Source organism: Typopeltis vanoorti, chromosome 22 (genome assembly GCF_054136105.1).
Source record: "Typopeltis vanoorti isolate ZY-2024b chromosome 22, IOZ_Tvanoo_1.0, whole genome shotgun sequence".
NCBI classification, from domain to species: domain Eukaryota; kingdom Metazoa; phylum Arthropoda; class Arachnida; order Uropygi; family Thelyphonidae; genus Typopeltis; species Typopeltis vanoorti.
Window position 1 is genome coordinate 73,744,168 of NC_143570.1, and position 14,026 is coordinate 73,758,193.

At 33.9% G+C, this 14,026-nt stretch overlaps 1 protein-coding gene across 1 annotated transcript in view; it reads left to right on the plus strand.

The window, feature by feature from the left end:
- kto (mediator complex subunit kohtalo) overlaps positions 1 to 14,026 on the plus strand; it is a 693,083-nt gene that overhangs the window by 506,601 nt on the left and 172,456 nt on the right. The window contains exon 35 of the mRNA XM_090412482.1: positions 2,456 to 2,569. Within this exon, the coding sequence (XP_090268608.1) occupies positions 2,456 to 2,569 (114 nt within the window). The remainder of the gene's footprint in view (positions 1 to 2,455; positions 2,570 to 14,026) is intronic.

Genomic DNA, 14,026 nt, shown 5'->3' on the forward strand with positions numbered 1-14,026 from the left:
ACAGTAAAGTGCTTAAGGGTAAAAACTGGGAGGAGATCTCCACATAACCTTTTAAGGAATAACAGAGAACTCAATTTCAAGAAAAATTACCAAAATTTCTGAACCAATGTCGAATCCTCACTTTCTCATGGTTCATCCTGTTAGGTATCTGCCTGAATACTGAATGAACAAGGATGGACTGCAATTTTGGATTTTGCCGACCAAATTTTATTCTTGTTGACTTTAAACCATAATAAAAAATTCTGGTACAGCATCACAGAATTTCCAATTTTGATATTGAGTTTAATACCACTTTTCTATATAATATAATCCATATAGGTGATAAATAACAGTGAAGGTAATGTGTGCCCTTGTCTGATACCTCACTTAACATCGGATTGTCTTCCTGTACCTCTTTCAATTCTAATTGCTGACTTACTACTCAAATATAGACCATGAATTATGCAATATAATGTCCCATTTACATCATATAACTATAGCATTTTGAACAATATCGTAACATTTCTTATATCATAGAAAAACCTGGTATGAATGCAAATTTAAAGAACCCTTTAAAATTTTGATCATCTGTGTCCTAATCTAAACAATAATGGTGACATTCAAATCATTCTGCAAGTACTGCATATCAGCTGCATTTCTGATTATCCTTCCTATCTTTGCATCTCACCAGTGTGAGATGGACATCTAAAAAACTCAGAATGCTTATCATATTTATCCAGAAACAATTGCAATATTATTCATTTTTCTTTTTAAATAACAGAAAAGAGATGAGATAATTTTCAATATTATTTTCATTTTAATATGGAGTGATGTTTACTTATCATGTAATAATAATGCTTATCCTTTTTTTTTTTTTTTTTAAATACAGTTCTAAAGCCTTTTAAGGACCTTTTGCTTAATTTTAAGAAAAAAAATGTTTATGAGAATGATTTTCATAAATACAATATACCTAATCTTAAATTTTGATGATAAAAATGACATTTAAGTTATATTTTGTTTTTTAACAACAACTGGTTAAATTTTTAATTTTCAATTTCATAGCACTTCTATTAACTTCCCCTGTACTGAATTACAAAATAGTCCCTATTAACTATGATAAGTACTTTTGGACAATTTCAGAAATATATTTAAAGAGAGAGATAAAGTTTATTTATCTTCTTGATTACACTACATTTTTAGCAGGACACATTTTCACATTTCTGATATACCATTAAAAATAAAAACCAATTCAAATAAAAAAATCCCTGTTTGATATCTATTATTTAATTCCCTCTCACTTTTAGTTTAATTTACTCTGAAAATTATATATAACTTGTGTTAATTGAACAAAATGAAATACGGTAAAACCCCAAAGTTACGCCGTAGGTGGGACCAAAAAAAAGTGCGTAAATCAAATTTGCATAACTCGGTATAATTTTGCATCTAATTTATATATACAAACATACAATTGGGGCCAAAGGTTTACAAAAACACCTATATTTTTTAAGAAATATAATCATAATTGTAGTTTTTCGTACATAAAAAAAAGAAAGTTATTTTGATGTCGATGGTTTCAGAAAATCTAATAGATTCGTTTGACGGCATAATGGCTTTTTCTTGTCACGCAAAATTTCTTCATAGCAAGCTAATGATTTTTTTATTCCTGGCCTTGTGGCTACAATTCGTTCCTCATTAGAATCTATGTCCTCCAAAATCTGTAAACCTTTCTTTTATGATTGTTCTTACTGTGGATTCCTGTAGATCGAACTTCTTTGCTAGCTCACAAATTTTCATTCCGCCTTCAAAATCCTTAATAATGTTGAGTTTTGTTTCCAAAGTCAATGCTTTTCTTTTCTTGCTAGCTGTAGAAGAATCGGACTTGCTTCTTTTGGACGACACTATTATTTTTTATATGATAAAATTTTTATCAAGAACATAACATTAAACAATCGCAAGGTTTGTAGACTATAAAAATCGTGTATGAATGGAGACCGTGCGGAACACGTCAGTGCTTGTTCACAGTATGTGCGACACTGGCGAATGCGGCCGGTGCTTGAAAGATAAGACCAGTGGTGAGGCATGAAGCGGGACGGGAATATGTACATATAAGAAACCGCGCAACTCCAGATTTGTGTAAGTCAGGGTATGACTGTATATGATTTTATGGTAAGCAACAAACTTGTTTATAATACTAAATACCAGTCTTAAGTACACCTAAATTTGGTAGTGAAATAAATTAATAAAATAAAATGCAGCACTCGGTGTAAGGTGAATATATTTATATATATACACAAACACGCACACACACATTGGAAGTTGTGTGTGTATTTTAGATACAGGAGTATTAAATGCAACTAAATATTATTGTTTAATTCTATCATTTTTAAGTGATAGAAGGGCTTACATATCATTTAAGTTTATTCGATGTATATGTGATCATTATTATCTGATTTCTTTAATTTTTCTTTTTACATAGATTGAAGAAATTAAACGAGGAAGGGATACTCCAACAGAACAATCTCCACGAAGTAGTGTTAAAAAGCCCAAACAGCAGCGACGTAGGAGACAGCCAAAGATGATCAATGGACAAGTAAGTCCACAATTCTACAAATATTGTAGAATAAACAATGTGAATATTCTTTTCTTTAAGGATATTCCTTCTGCTTTGTTAACTAGATGTCCACTTAAATTATTCATTCACAATTGCTATTCATAGATTCATTAGAAGTCTCAAATCATTGCAAACATAAAAACAGTTTGTATAAATGTTTATTAATATTTTTTCTTTTTTATCTCATTGGACATTTAGATGTAACAAGCTATTGTAGTAATAATTAATTTTATTTTATACAAATATTCAAGTCATGTTCTGACCATTTTACATTTTAAGAAAAGTGCATCAATGCAGAAGACCTTAATTCCTGGGTTTAGATTCACTTTTATTGGTAGAATTTTGAGAGATGGATTATATCTCAAAATCATTCACATTTTACCAGTAATTGTGTTAAGATTCCTTTTGTAGTATTTCAGTCTATTTTTATTTATTTATTATAATTATTTTTTAAAATATATTTTGTAAGTTATATGCATTATTCTTGAGTATATAGGTGTAATTTGACCTTAAAATGCTACTTCAGGATATTTTCAAGTGCTTCTTGATTACATTTTGTGTGTAGTGTTATGATGACGATGCCTTGGTTACAGATTTTTCCCTGACACTTCATCATATCAAAAACTATCTTTATTTGGATCATAAGGCATTCATTAAATAATTTTTTTTAATCCACACACGAGAGGTACAAGAACCTTATAGCACATCAGTGCCCTTGTGGAGTGCAGGTAAGAATTGAGAAAGAAGAAAATCTGTTGATTTCTTGAAGATCTGGAGGTTGTAGTGTTGGAAAACACATTATGAAGAAGGCTTTTCCAGAGGATAGAGGTAGATGAATAAATGAAGAAGAGAGCAACTTCAATGTGTTCTTCTGGAACAAGTTTGATATGTTTGCAGTGTATTGAGGAAAAATACTGGGCAGCTGTTGCTTTAGTTTTAACATGCCCAACAGAAAGCAGAGTAATGATGTTTGCTAGTTCACTGGAGTAGTGACTGTGGAAGAGAGACAGGCTGAAATAAGAGTGCCTGTGAGATAGAGGCTGAAGTGAGTCTGTGAGGGAAGGTATATCTATGAGCCAAATTGTTCTCCTCTGGACAGCATGTGGAATTTATTTTTAGGGATGTGTTTAGGTTCCTCATCACAAATGTGTGAATGATGTTCTAAGGATGGGTGAATTTGGTATTTGTATGAGATAGCTAGGTGGGTGTAAAATAGCATCTTGAGCAGAAAAGAATGCCCAGTTTTTTTTTTTTTTTTTTTTTTTTTTTTTTTTTTTTTTTTTTTTAAGAGACTGAGGAAGCTATTAATCTGATGTGATGTGTTTATGCCAGGAGAAGCTTTATAAATTCAAGGAAAGATTCTGTCTGGTAGAAATACTGATTCTCTAAAGATAAAAAAAAACAATATTTCACCAAATGTGGCTGATCATTAAAGATAAATGTATATTAAGAAACCTTAATCGGATTCCAAATTAAAAAATATATTTAATTGAGGTTGTTTGTAATATTCTGAAACTTAGTAGGAATGATATGTAAATTTTTTTGTTTCATTTAATTTAATATTATTTTTATGTAACTACTGCTCATGAGAGGTAAAAAAATGGAAAAATCTGGGTTTGAATCCTGCCTTGAATGTAAGGAACAGCTTTTTTTCAGTTGAAGGTTAAGTAACAGCTCTTGTATGAAGATAAATCGTTTTTGTTAATGCTGGTAGGATTACTAATGTAATATAAGTCTACTTTTCTTGGATGGGAGGCACACTATTAAAAAAAAATTCAAGTAGTACAAACCATTTGGCATAATTTATAAATAGAAAATAAATGAAATGAGAAAGTTGCCTGCTCTCTCATGTATAAGAAGAAGCATGGTCAAAATTGCAGCAGTGAAATTACATTATACGTTGTTTATTAGTCAAATCAGCAAGTGAAACTTCAGATTTTTAAAAAAGACTTATCATTATGGTGTCTTTTCCAAAAGAATAGTGTCTCATATGAAGGTGGCCGGGTTTTTCATCCTCCAAGAACACGCTTAATTTATGGACATAATATGTTGGCCTCATAGTCTTAGTTGCTTCAGCTGTAATTCCAAACAACCAAAAAGAATAATTTTTTCCATGGCTCATATTCAAGTCATATCAAGTACACAAAAATGATTAAAAAAAAAAAGTGTGTTGAATTCTTCAAAGACCACAAGCAGTTGGATGTCAGAATGTTATAGCGTAAGTACTTATTTAAATTAAAAAAAAAAAATCCATTGTAAAGTGGGATGCATTATTCAGAAAGAGAAGACTTGCTATTGAAATTGTCAGAAATTCTCTATAATGAAAAGATGCTTAGTTATACAAAGTCTTATTATGATTTCCTTCAGCAATATTGATGAAATGCAGGTTGATGTTTATGATCCTATACCAAAGGCAAAATTTAAAGTGACATGACAATGACTCACCCATCCCAGAAAGGAAAAATCACAGCTGAAATATGTGCTAATCACATTCTGTGCCTTTCTTTGAGCAAATTCATATAGGATACAGCTTAACTAGGTTTCTGACACCTTTGGCAAATTCATAGCTACAAGCCTTTTTAGTGTGACAATTTTGATAAGCAGTAAAATATCCTGTCACTCCCACCCTTCTAACACTGATATCTTTGGCAACTGCCCCAATACTGTAGCTATCCTAAGCCTCTGCATATGAATATGTTTTGAAATGAGTGTAGTTCATGTTTCTAGCAATCTGATACGAGAGTCTCAAAACCTATAGCACAACAGTGCCATGTGTGGGTAAGTGATTAAAGAGAAAAAAAAAATCTTTTAATATATTTTTTGAAGAGTTAAGGGTTGTATTTGTTGGGAAAAAAAAAACAATTTGGCAAGAATGTTCTAAAGAATAGAGATGTATGGAACAAAAGAAAGAGGCTGAGAAGTTACTTTGGTGAGTTTGGCACTTACTGGTGTATGGATGTTGACCAACTGCTGTCTATGTTTGTACATGATTACAGGAAAGTGGAGAATGGCAGCAGTGGTCAGTTAAGTACAGCAGTCAGTTAAGCAGCATCCATGGAAATACATATAGAAAAGAATCTGGAAATAGAGCATCTAGAGGCTGAAGAAGCTATAGAAAGATGTGTATACATATTTTCATGTTCCAGGATATGCAATATATGAAAGTCAGCCCAAGAAAAGAGAACTAGTATTTGGTAAGCAGAATGGTATCAAGCGGGCCAGAGTGCAGTCCCTCTTTCAGGAAATAAGACAGAAGTGTATTTTGGTAATGGAAATTCACTTAATTAACTTCACTCCCACTTGAGAATGGCTTGAAGATTGGTGTTTAAGGCATTGAGTCACCTGAGCACCACAAGCTTTTGTAAATAATGAATAAAATGGAGAGTACTCTCATCAGCAATGAATAAGATTGGATCTTAGGGATGTATAGATCTATACATGAATGATTGGATTATTCATGTATAGAAGAAAAATATAGGTAAAAGCATAGAACCTCTGGCACTGATGGCAAAATCAGATGAGAGGGAATCATCCACAATGACCAGAAAGAAAGCTGATAGTCCACTTACAAAAGATAGGAGGGAGCCCATAAGATAGCAGCTCAGCTTGGTAAGTAGGCTGTGATACTCAATGAAATGGCTCTGAAGCATAAAGAGTGATCACATATGTCTCTCCAAATATAGCCTATATCTAGAGGTGAATAAGGTTAGCTAGGAAGTCTGATGTACAATGAGAATGTTGAAATCTATATTGGTTATCACTAATTAACTGATGATCTCTTGGTAGCTGAGAAGTTGGTTGCTGATGGCTTTCTCCATCACTTTTGAAAGTATTGAGGTTAGAGAAATGGGATGATAGTTCGATGGGTCACTTCTATCCCCATTTTTCAAAATGCGGATAGAAGTCAGCCAAAAAGAATAATTTGAAACAGGCTGACAGCAAACGCTTCAGCTTCTCTTTCTGCTTTGTCTTTGAAGTTAGAGATGAGGGACCAGTTGAATATGGATATTGCATTCCCCAAAAATGATTATCTCATGGTTTTGGTGTCACATGATATGAAACCTGACAAAAGTTTAAGCTCCATCCTTCTTATGAAATGCATCATTCATGCTGTAATGTGGAAAATTTAATTGAGCTTAATTAGGAAATAAGTAAGTAATTTCATTGATGAATAACAGATTGGGTTTGGATGTATGTAAGTGGTGCTGTACATCATTGATGTTGGTACTATTTTACCAGATGTTGGTGAAGTTTGTGTGAAAGTATCTTTTTTTATGGATTTTTGTTATATTTCTTTTTGGGAGAGTAGGTTATTGTTGAATATTTTGAGGGGTGGATTTTTTATTGTTTTTGATATTTTGGGGGGGAAAATGTATGTTTTGTGGGAGTTTTTTTTTTTTTTTTAACTGCAATGACATGATAATTTTTATTCTGCCTTTCATAGTAATAGAATATTATGAAACTTATAAAATAGAGCATTCAGTAGGGGTGAAGGGTGTGCTGATATAATGCCCACACAGTAAATGCTTATACCCCAATCCAGTGTTGCTTCAATGTGTCCCTTACACGTTGCTGTACTTTTACTCCCTCCAGGCACAAACTGGCAGAGTATGCACCAACATGATTATTTTTGATCTGATTGGGAAGCCTGCCAAAGTGTTATCAACAGGTTGAATCCTGTTTACTGCCATACCATTGAATGGAGGAGGTGCTGGCTTCCTAGTTCAATAATTACGGTGGCAAGAGCATGGCCAGAATCGGCACTACATGTAAGAAGAAAGAGAGAGCACAGAAACCAGAGACCCTACTCTAGAGACAAAAAAACTGCAGTAGTCATTTCATTCCTTCATTGGGAATGAAAGATGGGAATATCATATTGCCACCCTGTTTACAGAAGAAGGCCATACCACAAGAGGGTGGGGTGGATTTGTCTGAGTGAGGCTCAGACAAATCCACTCATTAATTAGTGGATTAATGGCCTAAGCGATAAAAGAATTGAGCTTTTGATTGCGCTTCTGTGATGTTTTATCCCTTTGCTCGTCTGATCTCTTTACATGTGACTTGTTCTTGTTTAAAGGTAAAAGAGAGTTTCAAAAAATTTAAGAGTTTAAGAAACTTGAAGTATAAAAAACTTACAATGGAAATTGAAGTACATCACGCTTCAAGAATATGCAGTCATTCCAATCTATAGTCATAATGCTGGGAATCATATAGCTGTAGACACCCGAACAACTACAAAGCAAGCAACATTGTTCTAAAAATAATGTTGCTTGCTTTAAAGGTGATATATGATGAAGTAAATATTTTGTTTATTAGAATTTGTTGTATATTTCTTGGCAGCCATTGTCATTATTAAGTATTGTTATTGTTGTATGCAATAGTGTGATTAACTGATGTGCAGTAGAACTCTACTAACACATCTTCTTCCTCAAGAGATAGAATAAGACAAATCATTACATTCTGTTTGTATATCAAGTGGAAAGGCCAATAAAGTGTGGCTTACCTTCTTTCAATTAATCATTGAACTGACCTTGACATGTATTCTTTCAATTAATCACTGACCTTCACATGCATGGATGTGAAGTGTCCATTGGAGTTAAAATGACATTTAGATACTATTGTGATAACATGGTTACAAAGCTATTATTTTTGATATATTTTTTCCATGTAGCTGTTTGAATGGTTAAAACTTCTTTCTCATCTGTCAGATGAGAGGTTGAGTCCCCAATGTGCAAATCTTTGCTTCTAGTTCTGTCTCTGGCCATTTCTATCTTTTCTCTCTCTCTCTCTGAAACTTGATAACTGTAACCTTTCTTTCAGACTCTAGTCAAGTTCTTTTTGGCCTGCCTCTTGATTATCTTCCTCCAATGATTCCATTCACAACTATATTTGGTAATCTTTGAAAGGACATTCTCTGAAAGTGTCCCAACTATCTTAATTGTTGTTTAAGAATTAAAGCTATGATATCTTCGCTATAGTTTAATTCATGTTTGATTTGCTCATTTGTTTTGTGTTCTGTCTTATTTTTCTTAAGCATTTCATTTTGAATGCTCTGATTTTCTGTATTTCTTTCTGATTAAGTGTCCATATGTTGCTGTAGGTATAATAATGGTTTTATAGGGTTTTAGTTTGACGATTTTTGGAATGCTATTATTTTTTCATTAATTTATTCATATTAGATCATCCTTTGTTAAGGCTGTATTTTACTGTTTTCTATGTCATCGAGGTTGTATTTTCTATGTTGTCGAGGTTGTGAGTAATGAGACTACCAAGATATGTAAAGTGCTTTACTTGTTCAAGTATGTGATTTTCTAAGTTGATTGAAATTTTTTCATCTCTTCCTATTTTCATTGTTTTAGTTTTGCTTAGATTGAATTTCATTCAAAAAAGTTTTGATTCTTTTTAAAATTTTTATTGTTTTTTCAAATTGTTCTTTAGATTCTGCAAGAATATTAATATCTCTTCTCCTGCATATTTGATGTGGTTGATTGAATTGTAGACCTGGTTCTTCAGCTATGGATTTGCCTATTTTTTCAAGATAGATAATAAGAAGCATCCTTATATTCAATGTTAGGAGGTGGATTATTTTTTGAGCTGACCACATAAGCATATTCCTCAACTGTTTCCTGTGATCTAGAAACAGTCGTGTTGGCTTCTACAGACTTGGTTGCATTATCTTGGCTCAGTAGTGTTTCTCTATTCATAGGAGTTTTTGGCAATTTTAATGCAGCCAGTTTGCCACTCTTCTTCATTTGCCTTCTAGCTTTAGCTGGACATTGTCTTCAAGACAGACTCCCACTGCATGAGAGGAACAAAGTAAGATAGGAAAGGTTCACCCTAACCTTCGAATACTCTAATAGCATTGGGGGAAGTAATGTTGTAATCATGTAACTTTTCATGATGATGAGTATATCAAAATGTTGTATCACCATATTATTACAATACTCTGAATTAGATGTTGTAAGTAAGTTTCTCCACTCTTGCCATGTTGCATCCCTATTTTTTCAAGCATGAGCAAAGTTTGCATGTAAAATATCTTAATGAACAGGTTACTTGTATATATAGAGATGATTTTACATCAGGTTATTTTTGTATCTACAATGCACTACAAATTCTTCTATCAAGTATGTATTATGACATGCATTACTGTACTAGTCACTGGGCAACTACTTTTGATGGAGATGCATATTCTTCGCTCTACTTCTGAGTTTTTTTACTGCCCTATTTTCCAGACTACTATCATTGAGATCTAGTTCCCCCTTCTTCAATATTTGTCATGCATTGTGACCTGTGTATATCCTGAAAGGGATATTCTAGTAGTCTTTGGCCACTGCTTCAGAAGATGAGTGGTCCTGGATGGTCTGGAAAGGATCATTCAAGCAGTAGGCTTGCTTGCAAGGATCTATGTTGTTTCAGTAAGTCTCCTTCCCCTTGGTTCAAAGATAGGGTCCAAAACATGTATGGTAGCTGGGGCTACCCAGGATGTTTCCCTTCTGAGTTGGCATTTCATATCTAATTGTGCATCCATGTTTGGCTCAGTGGTGGTTAGCTCTGGCACTGAATTATTCCTTTTGTGAATGAGTCTTTCATCCTTGTTTTTCTTAGGACCTTCAACAAGCTCCAACCATACAGAAATTATTTCAGAATCAACAGATATTAAAAAACAAGATTAGAGATGCTTATAAAATCATAATTTTTGATAATCCATTTCAGAACATTATCACTGTTCTTTATCCAGAAAGGTTTGAGCAGATCCAAGAATCCATAATAAACCTCCATTCGGGCTACATTCTCGTTGAAATCCTCTTGGAAACAGCCAAAGCAACTGCTTCATGCATCACCAAGAAGAAGAGGAATACCTATACAGTAACCCTTCCCCTACACATGCACGCACAGACACAACACAAACTTTAAACTTTTCAAGAGTAGTGATATCAGAGTGCAACCATCTCAATGTTTATGACGAGATTTCTTCTCATTTGAAAGATTAATGAGCAACTCCCATAAGATGCCAATCAGCAACATTATCCATTCATTTAGCACACTGAAACTTCCATTGTCATTGTAAGGAGAGCTCAACAAATTATAAAGAATCATACTCACCATGCAAAAAATGTACACACTCAAGACCTTATTATTTTTAATTACATATCTGCAAAAGTAATAGGAGTTCCATAAACTGATCAAGGTTGCTGCATCTATTTTTTAAAGTTAAAAGGATTTTTTAGAAAGTTATATTTATTAATTTAAAAAAATATTCAATTTTGTCCAGTCTACAGCTACTTGCACCAGCTGGCAAAATCTATTTGTCATGGGTGATTGCGCGAATATATTTTTCTGGCCCTGATTATAAGCAGGATATTTCAACTCTCCTGTCAGGCTCTGTGTCCTGAACTCTTTGTGCAGTTTCATGTGTCTGAAATATGGTCATGCTCAGACTGCATATCAGGGCTTTCCCAGTGCAGCAGTAAAAAGCATGAAAATAAAGATAGCAAAAGTAAAACACCTATGTGCTCTGACTGTGAGGGAGATTCTAGTGATCAAGATAGAGCAGAACATACCATAGGAGATGAAGAGGAAGTATAACACAACAACATCAAGTGAAAAACCCCCTTACACTGAGAAGCAGACAATAAAAATAAGGATCTAAGGGGGACTGACTCACCTTCTTACATCTGCATTATCCCTGAATTTTATGATATACTCACAATCTCAATAGAGCAAACTGAAGAAAAAATGAATATTACCATGCTCTTGAAAACACACCAAGTGCATTAGATTAAATACATCAAACCATCAATTTAAAAAATAATGGACCATGTACCTCAATGAATGAAGGACATACCTCCAGACCTCCTAATATATGGGATGAACTAGAATTTTGTGATGTCTTGGACTGAGGAGGAAGAGATGGATACTGACCATCTGCAGTTCTCTATACTGGAAGATATCTACAAAAAATAAATATTGGAATTATGGTGGATTCTGCCTAATACTGACAACATCAGGGCCCTCTTGCAGAAGTGGATGTCCCTAACTTTTGCCTACAGGATTTAGTGAAGATCCTGCATTGCAAAATGTTACTATTACCATCATTCATTCATTCATAAGAACAGGATAGGGAATAGACCTACCCACAGAGAAATTGCCATTCTTGTGGGCAACCATGTCCCACTCAACATAAACATAGATTAGCTCCCAAGTGCCTCTCATTCAGATTTCTTATTACAGTGTATTGTATTAAGAAATACAATACACTGTATATACCTATTGCAGAGATCTCCCAGGATGACAACCTCATATTGTATCCCCTCCCCCATACTTATAATAGCAAATTTAAATGGCTCCAGTACTCTGTGGGGTAGTATTTGTACTAACATTAAGGAAAGGTTTATAGCATGTATGCTTGATAACAATAATCTCCCCTCTGAAATACAGGAAGCAACACCTTCACGTGTGTGCCTAACCAAGCATTCACTGCTATTGACTTAAAGGATCTGCTCAGCCTCTCCCCTTTCCCACTGTTTAATTGGGAAACTGATAACTTATATGGAAGGGATCATTCCTGCATGTTATCCATTGTTTTACGTGGACAACCATGTTCTTCATTTCAGATATTACAAATGAAAGTAGTGCAAGCTGAATATTCACCTTTTTCTTCTTAGCAGAAAGTGATTCTGGAACAGTCAGCATATTTTCTGTCAGTGAAGTAGGTAATCATGTTACAAAGTGTATAATAGTAGTCACCTTTTCCTAAACCATGGTGAAATACTGAATGCAAATTAGCTTGGAAAGCTCAGCTTAGAAAAACTTGTAGTGTATCTTTTTTCAGATACACTACAACAGACATGTTTTATAATGTGCTGAGATCCGAGTATGATATATCTTTCATCAGAGCCAAACAACTCTTGGATCCAACACACATCGTCAATAATCACATCAACCAATATCAGATTTGTTTGCAGAGGAGGAACTCCAGTTACCCGCTTTTCTACACAGTGGATGTATATTTGCCAAAAAAAACGCTATATCCTCTTACTCCTTCTCATAGTGATCCTATATGAAAGTAAATTGCATTTTTGGCATATTAAATATATACTTCTCATAACATATATATATATATATATATATATATATATATATATATATATATATATATCAGGGGCAAATATTCCAGGTGTGCAGTGCTAATCCACGAAATATCAGTATCACCCATATTATATGTTTGCATTTATTCCCGTTAAAGACTCCCCCAATTGTTTGAAGAATTAAAATTGAACACAATATACTAATGCTTCATTGTCCTCTTCAGGAGGGTAATAAAGCATTACTGCTTCTTGCCGAAGGCACTTTTCGCCATGCAAACATTGCGTCACATTCGCATTAATAGCCCAGGTGTGCTTTCCAAATGCATACACCTTTGAGCCCTTCGAAAAGATGTAAAGAGGGTGCAGCAGGTCAAATTCTGGTGCTGTAGGCGTCAGGGGGCAGAGCCGCCCCTAGTATATATATAAGTAAACTTATTTTATTAGGATGACATTAAAACTTACCTCAGTTGTGCACATTGCAAGAGAGTAATAAGATCGAAATAATAATAATAATAAAACACGAATAAACAATGCAATATGTTAGATATTTCCTTCCATATATCTTCTCTTGGGACCAAATACTTATTACAGTACTAAGATAAATATTTTTATCTAAGATAAAATAAATAAAATAAAAAATAAATAAATAAAAACAAAAAACTAAGATAAGATAAATTGATCGCCGCTTGGTGTCGCACTGATTAGATTGTCGGCTTGTTGAGAGCTCCTGAAAAGATTGGTAGTATTTTGTGTTAACATTGGCAATTTTACTAGAATTTTAAGTAGTATTGTTTGCTTTTTGTTTCTTGGTGTGTCTGTGCAATTTTTGTGTTTTCTGTTATTTTAATTATTATTTTTAAGATAAGATAGTGTATATATGGCACCGATAAAGAACAAAATGGTGGCCAGGTCGCCATGTTTATTTAAGAGTTTTGATGTAAACGAATTTATGCAATGTGCTGTCTGTGAGATGTATGCTTTGCGAAGAGCGGTGGGAGTCTGGTTAGAGGGTGATAGTGGAGTTAATATGTGCAGAAAGCGTAAGGAGAATGAGGATCTCAAGTGTGTTTCGGGTAGCGAGAGTGATATCGTTAACGATAGTCATAATGTAGAAAATGGCGATGTGATAGAGAATTGCATGGTAGTGCCAGATAGGTGTGAGAGTGTCGTTGAAAGTGTAAATCAAGGTAGAAATACAGAACGAATGGATGATTTGATTGATAATGACAATGGTGTGATAAATGCGAGTAGTGAAATTGCGCGTTTGAATGGAGCGATACACAGAGCAAAAAGGCAACTGGAGCATATGGAAAAATGTGTGCTGAATGTACTGAATAATAACTGGCGA